At 31.9% G+C, this 16808-nt stretch overlaps 1 protein-coding gene across 1 annotated transcript; it reads right to left on the bottom strand.

Moving 5' to 3' along the window:
* Positions 1–4987: 4987 nt before the first annotated feature.
* On the bottom strand, positions 4988–13700 carry LOC105964530 (agamous-like MADS-box protein AGL27). Its single transcript, XM_012989036.2, has 7 exons — positions 13306–13700; positions 7972–8038; positions 6316–6377; positions 6128–6227; positions 5552–5593; positions 5356–5394; positions 4988–5273 (listed from the first exon to the last, which is right to left on the bottom strand). Exons 1-7 carry the CDS (start codon positions 13488–13490, stop codon positions 5202–5204), a joined length of 567 nt encoding a protein of 188 aa, XP_012844490.2. The 5' UTR covers positions 13491–13700; the 3' UTR covers positions 4988–5201.
* Between the last annotated feature and the right edge of the window lie 3108 nt (positions 13701–16808).

Raw genomic sequence — 16808 nt, 5'->3', positions numbered from 1 at the left:
ATAGGATTTTTAGATTTGATGGAATATTTTTAGCACATCCCCAGTTTACCGCTTCACACGTGGCATAATAAAATGGTTCATTTCAAAATACTTTTTTTTTTGTTACAAAATATTTTGATCTCGGTCCAAATCAGGAATACCTCAAATAATGGACTAAATTGAAATTTCAGCCAAATCCACTTCACACCCTTCCAAATCCAACGCAGCCGTCCACCACCGTCTAGAGAATTTCAGCGGCGGTGGGTGAAAATGGGTTAGTATCAATTTTGGGGAGTAAACTGCAAAAACTACCCCTGTGTAATCTCGAAATAGCAAAAAACCCCATGTGATAAATAAACTAGCAAAAACCTCCCCTGTGAAATTATTTAAATAGCAAAAACCCCCCTATGGAACTCTTTGAGGGTTGACTTGATATAAAAAGACACAAATACCCCTGGAGTCTTGCAATTAATAAATTCTTATATTTTATAAATATTTTAATTATTTTATTTAAAAAATAATCAATTTAGTTGTTTACTATTTTTTTTAATTTCTTAACAAATAAATTAAAAAGAATAAATATACATATAATATGTATATATATAAATACATTTTGAGGGACAATTTTGTCATTTCAAGTCTCAAAAATCAGCTAGGGGGGATTCTGCCTTTGACTAAATTTCACAGGGGGGTTTTTGCTAGTTTATTTATCACAGGGGGGTTTTTGCTATTTCGAGATAACACAGGGGTAGTATTTGCAGTTTACTCCAATTTTGGGTGAAACTTGTATGTTAATACAAATAGGTAAATATGACATTTTCAGATTTTCTACTATAGTGCGCTTGGACGAAGGGATTTGGAGAGAGATTTGGGTAATGTTTGGTAGTGTTTTTATTTTGTTTTCATTGATTCCCAAAACAAAATTATATTTATTAAACTTCTCAAATAATTTTTCTCAAAATAATCTCAAAAGTTTATATCTCCTTCAGACATATGTGACTGCTACAATAAAAAAATGTCTTCACTAAAAATCAAATAAACATCACTTTTTATCTTTCAATTTTTTTCTTCTAAAATACTTTTTCTAACACTTTTAAACATAATGTGACTGCTACAATGTATTTTGTCTCCTTCCAAAATATAAACAAACATTACTTTTATTCTGAAATTCTTCCCCCAAAACATATTTCCTCAAAATGAAATCAAAATAAGTTTCACAACGCTTCCAAACATTGCCTTGATTTGGGGAAGGGATTTCAAATGACTCAAATTTGGAGTCATTTGAAATTCACCTCAATTGCTCCAAAAACAACTAAAAATGAGGGGTGTGGATTTGAAATTTCTTGTCTTATCCCTCAATCCAAACAAGTCCAAGGAATTTGTTATTATGCATTTGAAATCGCTCCTCCAAATCCCTCCATCCAAATGCACCCTTAGGGTTTTGTTGCAACCGTTAAACCTAGGGGTGAATGTAATTTTCCAAAAAAAAGGGGAATTTTCATAATTACATCTTAAATCAGGGGTTGGTTGTAATTGACCTATTTATTTATCCTTCTAAACCCACCATTATTCGATAGAAAAAGTCAAATCAACCCAAGATATTTTATACAACTCTAAAGTAGTATTTCACAAAGGTGTTATTGCCCTACAAAATATCTATAGAATATATAACTATTAAATATCTCTAAATATCTCAAGTGGAGATCAATTATTTATTTATTTATTTAATTTTTTTTTTTTCAAATATTACCTGATTAATTCGATCAGCAATTATTTTCTTATTTCAATTTTTAGATAAACACGAATGCCATAATCCTAAAACCCCTAAAACTAGTAAATTTTGGCCCCATTTTGATATTAACAAATTACGTTGTAAACATATAAAAAATATCTAAAGCTATTGGAATAAACCTCATTTTAGTTACAGTTAAATTTAAAGAATATATTTGTAATAAAAATGATGATATTTACAAGTCAAACGACACATATCTTGTTTCAAAATGTAGAGCTCGAATGGTGTAAAACGAGTACAAACTGAAAAATATTCCACATAATTTAGAAGATTCCACTAAATTTGATATCATAACGGGCGGCGCGTAACAAGTCATAGTTGAGAGATGGTTGTAATTACTCAAACATGAGGAGTTTTTCGTAATTTGACTTTACCTCATGGGTGACTTTAATTTACTTCTACTTAGAGCCTGTTTGGCTAAGTTTATTTAAAACATCTTAGAGCATCTCCAATCATGGCCTTTTTAGGCTATTAAAAGCTATAATTTATGGATTATACCATTTATCAACAAAAAACTCATCTCCAACGGGTCATGTAAAATTTAGATGACCATGTAAAATAATAACCTGAGCAGCTATCTATAGTTGTTCATATTCATGACTGCTAAATTAAAATAATATTAAAATAATCAAAAAGTAACAAAAGTTAATACTATATTTTATCATGATAAAGTTGAAATGGTCGAAAAGTAATATAATATAATAAAATGCTATAATATAGCTAATGTGATTGGAGTAGAAGGGGTAAAAAATGAACATGTAAAACACTATTCACAAGATATAACAGATATAGCATCACATTTTTTAGCACTCTCCCTTGGAGATGCTCTTATAAGCTCATACATCTGATAAGATGTTTTAGGAGCCGATAAGCTGTTAGATCTTATTTTAAAAATTATTTTTTAAGGTGTTTGGATATGTAGCTTATAAGTTACTTTAAGATTTTATAAGTTGTTCAGTTGTTTGGAAATAAAATGTCTGTTTATCACTATAATGACAAAAAAATACATGACACCATTATAACTGTTAAACTTATTTGACTCAAATACTTTTGTTCCTAAAATATTATTATAATATTTACAAATTAATTTTTCAAATAAAAATAATAATATAAGATTAGTATATTAATATAAAATAAAGGTCGTAAAAGAAATGTACTTTTTTTATAGATAAAAGAAATATAATTTATTATTGAGATAATAAGAATATTGAGGTGTTTTATATACATATAAAATGTAAATAGAGAAATATTTTTTATACAATTATTATGATAATTATATTTTAACTAATAATTAATCTTGATTACAAGAATACATTGTTTTGATAAAATATAAATGTTTTTTGTATTCATGTAATATAATAAAATATTTGAGGGTAATTTTGTATTTTGAGTATTTAAGTAAATAATTAAATAAGATCTTAAAGACAAAGGGCGGGGTGGATGTACTTTTTAAAAAACATCTTATAAGCTCCCTAACAGTTTATTTTTTTTTAAAATAAGATTTTTTCTAATTCTTTTACCAAACACTTTTAAACAGCTTATTAGATATTTTAGGAGCTTATAAGCTTAGCAAAACATGCTCTTCATTTACCCTTTAACCTCATGACAGATAGTTGCAATTTATTTATTAGATTAGTTAAATAAGAGGAAGATTAAAAGGCTTTAATTCTATAAGATACTACACCTTTTTCTTTTCTGATTTTATTTTATGGATATTTATATATACTTGTGATAAGCATCGGCTACCACGTGTAGTGCGTTTAATTTGAACAAGTAATAAAGGAGCAATCTTTTGAAGGGTTAAGGTGTTGCCATATATAATAGAACCACTTTTTTTTAAAGGTGATTGAAAAATTGACTAACAAGAAGAATCACTTAAAAATCCATTTTTATGAGTTTTTATTTATTTTTTGAGACTTTAACATTGTGCGGTTTACAAAAGAAAAGCGAAAATTCATAAAAGGTCTAATCAGGCTCGATAATTGGTATATGAGCAACATTGGTACAAGTGCGGTTTAAGGTGGTGTTTGCAAAAGCTTTTTGAAAGTGATTATGAGTTTTTTTTTGCTAATAATCTGTTTTCAGGTGTTTGCAAAATCAACTTTTGCTTTTGCTTCTCTTGAAATAATCTGTTTTAAGCTATTTTTTTAAAAGCACCCCTAACCTAACCCTGCTTTTTCTATTTAAGTTCATTTTCCGGAATAATTGCAAACACCCCCAACTTTTAGAAATAAGCACTTAAAACTGGCTTAACTCACAATCACTAACTTCTGCTTTTAAATAATCATTTGCAAACACCACCTAATACATGAATCAAGATTTAAGTAGAGCTAAAATCAAATTGTCGAATGTGGTACAAGACACGGAGAACTTTTTTTAACTATTGTTATTTTTGTTTGATATTTTTGTTCCTTCTTTCTGCACTATCATGTTTTTTTGTGGGCACATCTCATGTTTATAACATGGGCATGCAATACAACATGCTATGCAATAAATAGGAGTTCTTGCCTCGAGGTTGCTAGGAAAGAAAATGATCAAGTGTAGGAGAATTCAACGTTTCGTAGTAGAATTGATTAAAGTACGTTTTAAGTTTAAATTCTAGTTTAAAGAGATAATCTTGGTAGGATATAACCCGATGAACAAACCGGTGTGACGGAATGATTAATTCTTCAAAACTCTATTTTCATCAAAAACACGTAGCATGAAGCACAATGTTTTTAAATACAGGGCTCTGACTAGATCTCTCTCTCTCTCTCTCTCTCTTTCTTGTTCTCTTCTACACGAAAACTGTGTTCCTAAAGATAATTGAGTTTTTTTAGACTCGTGTAAGATTTTGAATGGAGCGTGCGAGTACACTAAAATATTGAATGCAGGTATTAGCTGCTAGTTATGATGCATATATAAATCAATCGCAAGTCAATTTTTCTATGCAGCTAAATCGATTATAGCAGTTAAGTGGTAAGTCACTCTTAAGAGTCGTCGGAATGATGAAATTCTCCATGGTCAGACAAAATCAAGAACACTACACTATATATGTGGTCGGTCCACCGGCTAAGATGGCATTAAGACAGCCGGAGATTGTTTAGTTTCTTTTCTTTCTCTGCAATATTGTGAATCCACGTCAACAACAACTAAAGGAAGCCTAATTTTTCAGGTGAAGATTATTCTAACACGTTTGTATGCAATGATAAAAGTGGTGCGGGCTAAAGCAAAGCATTAAAAACAGAGCAATATTTAACAAAAGGTCGAATACACGAGAGGGGTCATTGGTCAAGCAGCTTACACACCATGCAACAATAAAGAGGTAGGTAGATATTCCTCGAGCACCTTTTATTTATACTCGCATGCATTTTTATGAATTATATTTTTTTATTTTACATATAAAAGTTTGAACGAGGTCCGTCTGGTGTTGTATGCTTCTATTTGTCATTTAGCCGTCTGCGGAAAAGTTGAGATCTACCACCACCTTCTTTTTCTTAGCACAGTTATTGCCTTCAACAATCTGTATGATGTAAACAATTGTGTGTAATGAATTCATTTTTTGTGTAACCGTAATTTATATGCAGGGTTTCAACTTTAATAACCTCGTTGAAATGCTTTTTTTCTTCTTCCAGCATCTTTTCCTGTTCACAGAATATAAGCTGTTGTAAGCACTTATCTTACTTAACATGAACCAATTCTCCGCAAAAACATCTAAGCTTTTATCTTTTTTCACACACACACACACACACACACACACACACACACACACTCACTGGTGGCAAAAATAGACTTGCGCACCTTTTCCTGAAGGCTTGACTGAGCATCAGTCATCAATTTTGTCTGCATGAAGTAATAAATTATTCTGACATCACAATATTGTATGAACGGAAAAGCAATACCATGTTTTCTGGAAATTAACTTTAATATGTTTTAACAGGTTGACAAGAAACTGCAAAGAAGCCTGCTAATAATGTTCAAGAGGTTCGAACATTCTTGCCACATAAGCTCAGCTCATCGAAAAAAGTATTTGGTACGGCCATTTACCGTAGCAAAGCTTTTGTTACGCCCGTATGTGCTACAGGGCAAATTCGTAGCAAAAGCCTTTTTAGTATGAATTTGATACCTTTTGCTACGGTTAATGATCGTAGTAAAAATCCATTTTTCTACTAGGGAAAAGAAAAAACATAGACAATCGAAGAAAAACGATATTAGCAGACGAACTGCTGGTCTGAATGAGGCATGATGAATTTTCTCTTAGCAGAATACTCGTCTAGATGCACTTTATATATTTAGGGTCACATTTGTTTTCTACAGTTCATTTAGTAGAATATACAAAGGGACTGTAAACAAATAATCGAGAGTGAAGATGAAAACCTTAGTGGAACGTATCTCCATTAATGCAGTCTCAAGTTGTTTCTGCATGAGCCCAAGGTCCGCCACACTTAGCTGGTCAACACGTGGCTCCTTAAGTTCACTATGGGAAGAAATATAACTTGCGAGGTAACTACACCGAAATCTTTTCAACGAAAAGAAAATAAAATTATTCAAAAATGGAAAGTTACCTTCCAACAGTTTGGAGAAGCTCTCCATAAGTAAGATAATCACCGTTTTTGGAGTACAGATCCTGCCAATCAATCACGTTGTGAAATGAATGCCCTTATATGTAGATTAGTGTGTATATTCTGCAGAATTTCTTCTTTATTTATTACAACCATGTTCCCATCTCTTATACATAGAGTCGGTTCATTCTATAAGGCCCCGTTTGGTTGGCAAGATAAGATTAGCCAAGATAAGATTAAATAATCTAATGAAACCCAATTATTTTATTGGAGCTTGCAACATCCAACAAAAAAAACTCATTAGAAGGCAAGATAAGCCATGAATATATAATTTTGGGGGTCGACCCGGCAATTTATTGGGGATACCAAACATCAAATTAAGTCCAACTATTTAATTAATCATGGCTTATCTTGGCAACCAAACGGGGCATATTTCTGGCTATTCTGGCATTTCTAATTCGCCATTTCTACTTACTCATAGACTCTAGCTCGAGGGGAGTGTTAGGTGGACTGACTAATTTGTTGTTATGTATATGAATAAATAAATGTATATACGAATGGATGTTGGTGGTCGACTAAAATCAACTATGTTGGTCGACTAATTTATCGTTACGTGTTAGAAGATTAAGAGATCACAGAATCGAGAAAGAGAGCGAGCAAATGGCAATAGATTCAAAACCCATCTACCAAAGTATCATGAGCACTAATATTAAAAACGCGTAAATTAAGAATAAAAAAGAAGGGATTGCAAATGAAAATTTAAACTTACGGTACATTCGCCTGGAAAGGAATTGATTTAGGAATTTCATATCCAATGCCGTCATTTTAGTTGTTTTTTGAGCAATTGTGTGGGATTTCAAATCCCTCTGTCCATTTGGATGGAATGATTTGATTTGGGGAATGAAATTTGAAAGAACGATTTAGAATGACTCCAATATGGAGATATTTGAAATCCATACGAATGACCCAATTTATAACTAAAACAGACGAGTGTGGATTTGAAATTCTTTATCAGATCCCTCAACCCAAACAAGTGCAGGACATTTATTATTATGGTTTTGAGATCTCTCCTCCAAATCCTACCATCCAAATGGAGAGACTTTACTTCAAACAAGAAAATCGCCTCCCTATAGTTCCAAGTAATGAATCGCGTCTGTTAGTAGATTTATTTCTATCTTTGGAAGAATTATTAGGCCTCAAACATCACACGAGACCGATGTCCATAAAAATTCCAAACACCACATATCTCAACGAATAAACATCAATCAAAATCATGTACTTACTAATATCACCAATTATATATCATAATTAAATCAAACAATACTATCATCGACCAAAAAAATAATAATCAAACAATACTATCCATCACCTATCTATGCATATACGAAAGTGAAGTTGAATTATCCGACCAAACTCCTATTTTCTTTCTTTCTTTTATTTTATGATATATTCATCCCATCAGCTTAAATGACAAAAGGCCAGCAGTCATACAACACTCGTGAAAAATTACGAAATTATCTTCCCTAATTGATGAGTGATAATATTTCAAATTTCAGTACCGATCAATATTTTTACAATATAAATCTTGTGTAAGACCTGAGTATTCAGTTTCTTTTTATTTATTTTTTCAAAACCCATCGCCGGAAGCGTGAATCTTACCTCTGTATTGCAACCATCTTTCTCACTCTTGACTTGACTTTGATATTGTTGCAGGACCTGCGCCATGCTGTTTATAACAACAACTATAAAAACGTGATCAAGGTAAAAAAAAAATGCCCATGCAAAAACAAAATAAAATTGAGGTAAAACCAAAAGAAGAATAAAAATGCAATTGGAATAAAGTTAAGGCAAACAAGAAATGGAATGATCTTTCACTAAGAAACAAAATCATATGTACTTTATCAAATATGGAATGTTGGAAAGCCGAAAAGGAAACATTCATAAATTGTCTAGAATTTTGAGTATACATTCATTCCTTAGTACATAGAATATCCATTTGTTCTTTTTTCTCTCTTTTTTCAATTAAAAATTAGGGGAAATGAGGGATAACCCCCTAGTTTTGAAAATATATAGGGAAAGGTCCTAAGGATTTTTCTTTGCTAGTCAAAAACCCAAATTTTAATCTTAATTTGATAGACCCCCTAGACAAATTGAAATACCAGTTTTACCCTTTTAGTTACAATTTAAAACCCTAAATTTCACCAACTCTCCTTAATTTCTCTCTCCCTTCTCACGGCCGTTTTCTTTTCTCTCTCCCTCTCCCACGTTTCTCTTCTCTCTCTCTCTCAAAATTCTTGTTCTCTTCTCTCTCACCTCCCACCGTCGCTTCTCCGCTTCCCCGCCTTCTTCGTCGCTCCGCTTCTCCGTCGCTCCGCCTTCTCCGTCACTTCGTCTTCTCCGCTGCTCTGGCGCTATGCCGTGCTCCGTCGTGCTCCGTTGCTCCGTGGTGCTGCCGTGCTCCGTCGTGCTCCGTCGTTGCTGCCGTGCTCCGTCGTTGCTCCTCCCACCGTCTTGAACTCGGTATTAATTCACTTCACTTTTTTTAAGTTATTTTTTTAATTTATGAATGTCAATCCATTTTTAATTTATTTTTCGAAGATCTGAATTCGTATCACTATTTCACCTTATTTTATTATTTTTTTATGAAACCAACTGAATTCGAAAATTTGAAATTGTGTCAGATCTAATGGTGAATTTTAGATCTGGAATTGGTGGTTTTCGATTCGTATATATTTACTGTATTTATTTAAAAAAAATCAGATCTACTATGTTTTTGAAGATCTATGAACAATTAATATTAAAATATTTTTCTTTGGATTCATTTGATTTTTTTATTATAAATCATATGTAATTTATTTTTTGTATTTATTTGAAGATGATTCGAAATGCCTAAAGTGTGAGAGCTTTGTTTTTCTGTAATGAAAATTTAACCAGTAGTGGTTACTTACATTGGTGATTTGAGTCAGGTGAATATACAGTTATATTTAGTCATATACAGTCATATACAGTCAGTCACATGTAGTCATGTATAGTCATGACTACATGTAACTATACATGACTATATATAGGACTTGTAGTATAATATAGTCATTTGTAGTCGATTTTAGTTCAGTAAATTTATCAACAAAAACAATCATGTTTTTTTTTGTATTTTTTATGTAATTTGATTTTTTTTTTATTATAAATCATATATAATTTTTTTTTTTTTTGTATTTATTTGAAGATGATTCGAAATGCCTAATGTGTGAGAGCTTTGTTTGTTTGTAATGAAAATTTAACCAGTAGTGGTTACTTACATGAGTGATTTGAGTCAGGTGAATATACAGTTATATTTAGTCATATATACTCAGTCACATGTAGTCATGTATAGTCATGACTATACATGACTATATATAGGACTTGTAGTATAATATAGTCATTTGTAGTCGATTTTAGTTCAGTAAATTTATCAACAAAAACAATCATGTTTTTTTTGTATTTTTTATGTAATTTGATTTTTTTATTATAAATCATATATAATTTTTTTTTTGTATTTATTTGAAGATGATTTGAAATACCTAATGTGTGAGAGCTTTGTTTGTTTGTAATAGAAATTTAACCAGTAGTGGTTACTTACATGAGTGATTTGAGTCAGGTGAATATACAGTTATATTTAGTCATATACAGTCATATATACTCAGTCACATGTAGTCATGTATAGTCATGACTACATGTAACTATACATGACTGTATATAGGATTTGTAGTATAATATAGTCATTGGTAGTTGATTTCAGTTCAGTAAATTTATCAACAAAAACAATCATGTTTTTTTTGTTGTTTTCATGTAATTTGATTTTTTATTATAAATCATATGTATTTTTTTTAGTATTTATTTGAAGATGATTTGAAATGCCTAATGAGAGCTTTATTTGTCTGTAATAGAAAGTTAACGAGTAGTGGTTACTAAAATGGTTAATTTGAGTCAGATGAATATACAGTTATATTTAGTCATATACAGTCATATATAGTCAGTCACATGTAGTCATGTATAGTCATGACTACATGTAACTATACATGACTGTATATAGGACTTGTAGTATACTATAGTCATTTGTAGTCGATTTTAGTTCAGTAAATTTATCAACAAAAAAATCATATTTTTTTGTATTTTTCATGTAATCTAACTCGCATGTTCCATTTTGCTATTTAACTCTTATTTTTTTGTCGCATGTTTTGCTTTTATTATAGTTTTATGACATGCGGAGAATAAAATTCGATGAAGTGCCTTTGTGAAGTTGGATTCACGCTACAGTACTCCAGACTTATGCCACTTGTATAACTATAGATAATTGTATATAACTATAGTCACGTGTAGTAACATATATTTATATGTATGTTATGTTTTTTTAATGTTTAGTAATGCGTGTTCATGTTTTGAAGATTATATGCATGTGATTGTGTTTTTTCATTATTTTTGGGTTAGTTGATTTATAATATCAAGATTAAATTGTGAATTTTGTTGTTGGTTTAGATTAATTTTGGGGTAAAAAGACAGTATATGATTACATATAACTATACATGACTGTGGTATACTGTAGTCATATATAGTCAATTCAGTACAATAAATTTATCAAAAAAAATTAAAATATTAAAAATTAAAAAATATTTAAAATATTAAAAAAAAATTTAAAAAATTTTTAAAAAAATTAAAAAAATTAAAAAAATTAAAAAAATTAAAAAAATTAAAAAAATAAAAAATTAAAAAAAATTAAAAAATTAAAAAAATTAAAAAAATTAAAAATTAAAAAAAAATAAAAAAATTAAAAAAAATACAAAAATACAAAATACGATATGTATAAAAAATAATAATAAAATAAGAATTTATATTTTTTATTAAAATAATATATAAAAATGATAAATGCTGGCCCAAAATGCTAAATGCAGTTCAACATTATGCTGAATGTAGGGGCAGAAATACTAAATACAGTTGGGCGAAAATTACACTTAAGGGCACAATAGTACTTTTGCATCTCCAGGGGTATCTCAAAGAAAGAATTTTAGGGGTGGACCTATCCCTATATATTTTCCATTCTAGGGGTGTATATCAAATGGACCCTAAAAATTAACATAAAAATACATCTTCACTTATATATGAGAGTCTTAAAATGTGACCAATCGACCAATAACCAACGTGACCGGCTAAATAAGCTCAAGTTTTCACATCTTAAATAAAAAGTGAGGAAATTTGTAATACTTTTGTTGCATAGGAAATAATGTTAGATAGGCGTAAGTAAGAGAACAAAAAAAAATCGACATCAAGGTGGAAACATAAATGCACGATTAGTCGAAGAAAACATGATCAAAAGATGATATGCCGATTATGAGTAAGAACTTGTAGCCAATGTTAACCTGCAAGATCGAGTACAACAAAACTTCTTCCAACAAGACAAGGTTTGCGTAAAGGATCTTGAAATTACCCGTTCGAGACCATTTAGTTCCTTATTAGGGGTTCTTTTTCTCAATTTTTTCAAATTTAGTTTTGTCGGGACCAATCGATAGTTAATTTCGATTATTAGAGTCAAAATGTTAAAGGGAAATCATTAGAATTAAAAAAAAAAAAAAAAAAAAAAAAGTTCGATGGGAGGACCAAAACTTAATAATTTCAGAGTATATGCTAAAAGATTGAACTTTTACATTTATTATTTTGTTGACCATTATCTTTTATTGAGCACACATACACATGGGTGTGTGTGATTGTGTGCAGATCAATGGTTAATAATCATCTGATTGTATTTCACCGGATGTAGCATCAAACAAACCCAAAAAGATGGCTCTGAAAGCACATGACTATTAATATATTTAAACAAATGGATTAAATTTATTATGTAATTCTTAAATAATACATGAAACAATTTTTTTTTCTAAGGATAATGTGAAAAATATGGAGTTATACTTTTATTATATTATTTTTCAACTTTAGTACACTTCAAAATAGGCGTCGAGTTCAAATGAATCGCAATAACCTACTAGTACATCATTTAATATATTAATTTTAATGATTTACAATCTGTTATGAATTACTAGTCATATTTTAATTCCAATGCAAAATGTGGACTATCATATTGGTGTGTATTATCAACTCAAGTATACCAAATTGAATATCCAATATTCTAAGTAATCAAATCTGATCCAATTCTTCTTGGTTTAATCCAATTAACTATTTTTTTAAAGATTAACAATAAGGGTGTGTGACTTACAAGGCTAATTTTTTGTTTTTTATTCACGTTTTCTGAAAAAAAAAATATAATAAAATCCAAATACCTTATTAAATATAATTATCTTATATATAAAAGAAAGAAACGATGGTATTTCTGTAATTATTTATTTTTAATATTTTTTCTCTACTAATTTCTAACTATAATTTTTAACAATTATCAGAATTAAACTAATCAGTGAAGAATCCTACTTTATTGCTACTTATGTAATTATTTATTTTTAATATTTTTTCTGTACTAATTTATTAACTATAATTTTCAACAATTATTGATCTCCTAATTTTCATCAATATATCTCAAATCTTAAGAGATAAATCTAGAAATTCAATATGAATAATACTACATTATTAAATTTTATTATATTAGTGTACTATATTTTCTTATTATATATTAAATTGATTATTTTTTTTTTCACTATTTGAATAATACCCCGTGCATCGCCCGGGATGAAATGCTAGTTATTATTAAAGGAAAAAAAAAAAAAAAAACTCCCACCATGTAGCTCTAAACATCGTAAAACTGGTTGCTAAATTATCTCCAAAAGTTCCAATTTTAGGAATATGAGACCTAGGCTTTTGAAACTTCCACCAACCAACAATTTCAACTATACAAACAAAAAAAAAATAAAAAAAAAATACTAAAGTAATTAACCAAAAAAAAGAAAAAATAGAAAATTAATTTCTTCACCGTGAAAAAAAAAAGAAGAAGAAAAAAAAAGATTAGATGGTGTTAATTACCTATCGGCGCTACAGTACTGATAAAGCTTTCCTCTCTTGGAGAAGATAATGGCGGCCACGTCGACATCACAGAGAACAGAAAATTCCTTAGCTTTCTTAATCAAACCGTTTCTTCTCTTTGGAAAACAAACCATCCGATCACTGTTCTCCTCGATTCGCTTGATCTCCAGCTTCTTTCTTCCCATTTTCCGAAATCTCTGTTCGTCTTTTTTTTTTTTTCTTTTATATTTTCTAGAGAGAGAAAGTAAAATAAAACTTTTGGAATTGAATTATTCTGTGGATAAGAAAGAAAGCAGACTTTCCACACCAGCAGATTCCTGTTACTCACACAGTGTGTGTGTGTGTGTGCACTTGCTGGAGGAGACGCTTTATCTTTGGGAGTAATTCTCGACTGTGATGTGACTTCTAAAACAAAAATAAATAAATAAGTAGGGTAAATTACAACGACCCTTTACGAACAAACCCCTCTTATTTCGATAATTATATTTACACCCCTCAACTATAATATTTTCTTTTATTTCTACCCGTATGGTGTTAAATTCAATATTATCATCTAGATTTCATGGAATGTGCTCTAGTTTGTACTCGTATTGTGTAAAAATACAGTTTTTGTTGCATCACAATCTGATACATATATATATAAAAGTCAAAAAACACATTTTATGATCATCTTGCTTCAAAATGTGGAGTTCGAATGGGATAAAATGGGTACAAAAATGATAATATTTCATATAATCTCGAAGATTCCACGAAATTTGAAACCGCAAGAGTGGACGTGTAAGAAAAGAAAATTTATAGTTAATGACTGATTGTAATTACTCAAACAAGAGGGGGATTTTCGACCGGTTGTAATTTATACAAATAAGGAATAATATATATATATGTGTGTGGTTAGTAACGTGTGTATATTATTAAATAAGGAGTGTACACGTGGCCCCACGTGGGCGTAAACACGAAGCAGACCAATTTCTTCGTCCCTATCCGTTTAGATATGAAGAAAAGTAGCTTAGCTATGATTGGCTCGCACTTTCGGTGGTACATTGAATGTTAAATAGGAAACGGAAGTGTGTGCGGCTAGACACGGCCACGGGCCGGTTTTGGGCCCGGAACCGGCCCGAACCGGCCCGTTGACGGCCCAAACCGGCCCGTTGACCGTGTGAACCGGCCCGGAACCGCGAACCGGCCCGTCCTACCCGGGACGGGCCCGGTTCTTAGATTTGGTGAACCGTGAACCGCCGGGCCGGCCCGGCGGTTCACCCGGATTTTTTAAAAAAAAAAAAAAAAAAAAATTCAAAAAAATTCAAAAAAAAGTGAATAACGGCCGGTGAACCGGCCCGAACCGGCCCGGGTGAACCGGCCGTTATTTACTTTTTTTTGAATTTTTTTGAATTTTTTTTCCCCCCCAATTTTTCCTATAAATACCCTCACACCCCAATTTTGCTTTTTTTTGAATTTTTTTTACCCCCAAACCCCCCCAATTTTTCCTATAAATACCCTCACACCCCAATTTTTCCTATAATTTACTTATTCATCAAATATTTCAAACTTGTGCTTCTAAATTGATTTTTCATTTATTTCCTTTTCCTTGATCTATTTAAAAGTATTTCTTTTAATTTACTTATTCATTAAATATTTCAAAAAAAAAAAAAAAAAAAAAAAATCAAAAATTCCGGGCCGACCCGGAACCGGCCCGGATAGGCCCGTGAACCGGCCCGAACCGGCGGGCCGACCCGGCCCGGTGAACCGTGCACGCCACGGGCCGGTTCCGGTTCCGGAAAATGTGAACCGTGAACCGGTCCGAACCGGCCCGGAACCGGCCCGAACCGGCCCGTGGCCGTGTCTATGTGCGGCCGTTTTTTTTATTCTTAAATAAAACAAGGATAACGCTTTTTTGTACCACAACTGATAACGTGTGACGTGTCATAAGGAATATGTAAGCTTAGTTTTCTTTTTTAATTCTACATCAATCTAAATATTAAGGATACTATAAATTTTTTTTTTATGGCGTCTTTGAGAAAAATGGCGTGCTAAATTTCACACATAAATTAAAAAAAAAAAATTTCTCTATCTACTCACATTCTCTCTAATTTATCTCTAAAATGATTTTGTCCAATTAACTCGAAATTCATTATTTTTTTACGTGAATAATCATAAAAAACGAGTTCAGTTTTATTTAATACTTATTCAATTTCATTAAGCCTTTCTAGTTATTTAAATTCATATCAATTCGATTTTTTTCCTCAATTTCTAACTTTATTTTAGTTTAAACATGTGAATATTTTTGTCAAATTCGAACTTGGAATGCTAGGGACGTTTTTAGTGTGTGATTTTGTGAAAAAATTAGGGAAAGAAGAAGGGTGGGAAATGAGAAGAGAAGATTTTAGAGAGACAAATATTTTTAGTTATGTGCATGATTTGGTAAAATTAGTGTGGGATTTAGCATTTCAGTTGAGAAAAACCACGCATTACGTCTATTAATGGGTAGAGGTCCAAAATATTTTGCTCCATTTGAAAAAAGTTCACACCTATTTCCAGCTATTATTTTTTCCAATTTTGCCCATGCTCTCCACATCATCATTGTTGGGGATCGTGCATGTATACGCAGCGGAATTTAAAAAATTTTATATCGAACTAGTTTCGATTACATGCAAAACTAATCACGTAGTCAACGTACCTTAACGCTTCCGCCATACATATGGTAATTATCGATTTTAATTTAAAATTACATAAAACCGAAAATCACGAAACATGCTTATTCATCATTCAATGAAATCGAAACACGTAATCATATATTACTCATAATCGCAAATTATAATTCATACAAACATGCTCGAATTAATTTACGAAAGTTTCGTTTCATTTACCTTTTGTAGCGTGCGATTTCGACGAATCGAAATCCTAGAACGAGTCACGTACAAGCTGCTATATACCACTCCTAGGGCTGTGGAAACACCACCAAACAGCGGCTGGACCGAAGGTGTGGCGACGACGGCGCGTGCGTGACGACGGCGGCGGCGCGTGGGCGGTGCAGCGGCGCGTGCGGCGGTGCAGAGGCGATGCGGCGATTCCGTCGGGGCAGCAGCTCCTCTCCAATTAGGTTTCACCTCGAATAAACGAATCTCCCCCTACTGTAGCACTAGATACAAAGGGGTTAGATAACAAAGGGAACACAATAGAGAAAGGAGAGGAAGAACCGGCGAATTCCGGCGGTGCAACGGCGGTGGCGCGGCGGAGCAGCAGCGGCCGAAGAGGGGGACGGCTAGGGCTTGAGCGGCTAGGGTTTTGTTGCTGAAAATCTGATCTCAAAACTCCTTTTGAGGTCTATTTATACTTAGGGTTTTAAACCCTAGTGGGCTTAAGTCATTGGGCTTGACCCACTGATGCATTAAGTCCATTCCCTCGTCGGCCTCGTTTCTCATAAACGATCGTCCACAAAAATATAACAAAATTATATTCGTGACGAGCTCAAAGTCCTCGTCGATACGAGTGCCTCTTCGAAATTT

This window comes from Erythranthe guttata, chromosome 7, assembly GCF_056151865.1.
Source record: "Erythranthe guttata isolate IM_541 chromosome 7, IM_541, whole genome shotgun sequence".
NCBI classification, from domain to species: domain Eukaryota; kingdom Viridiplantae; phylum Streptophyta; class Magnoliopsida; order Lamiales; family Phrymaceae; genus Erythranthe; species Erythranthe guttata.
The sequence above is the reverse complement of the archived record's forward strand: the minus strand, read 5'-3'. Positions and strand labels throughout refer to the sequence as shown.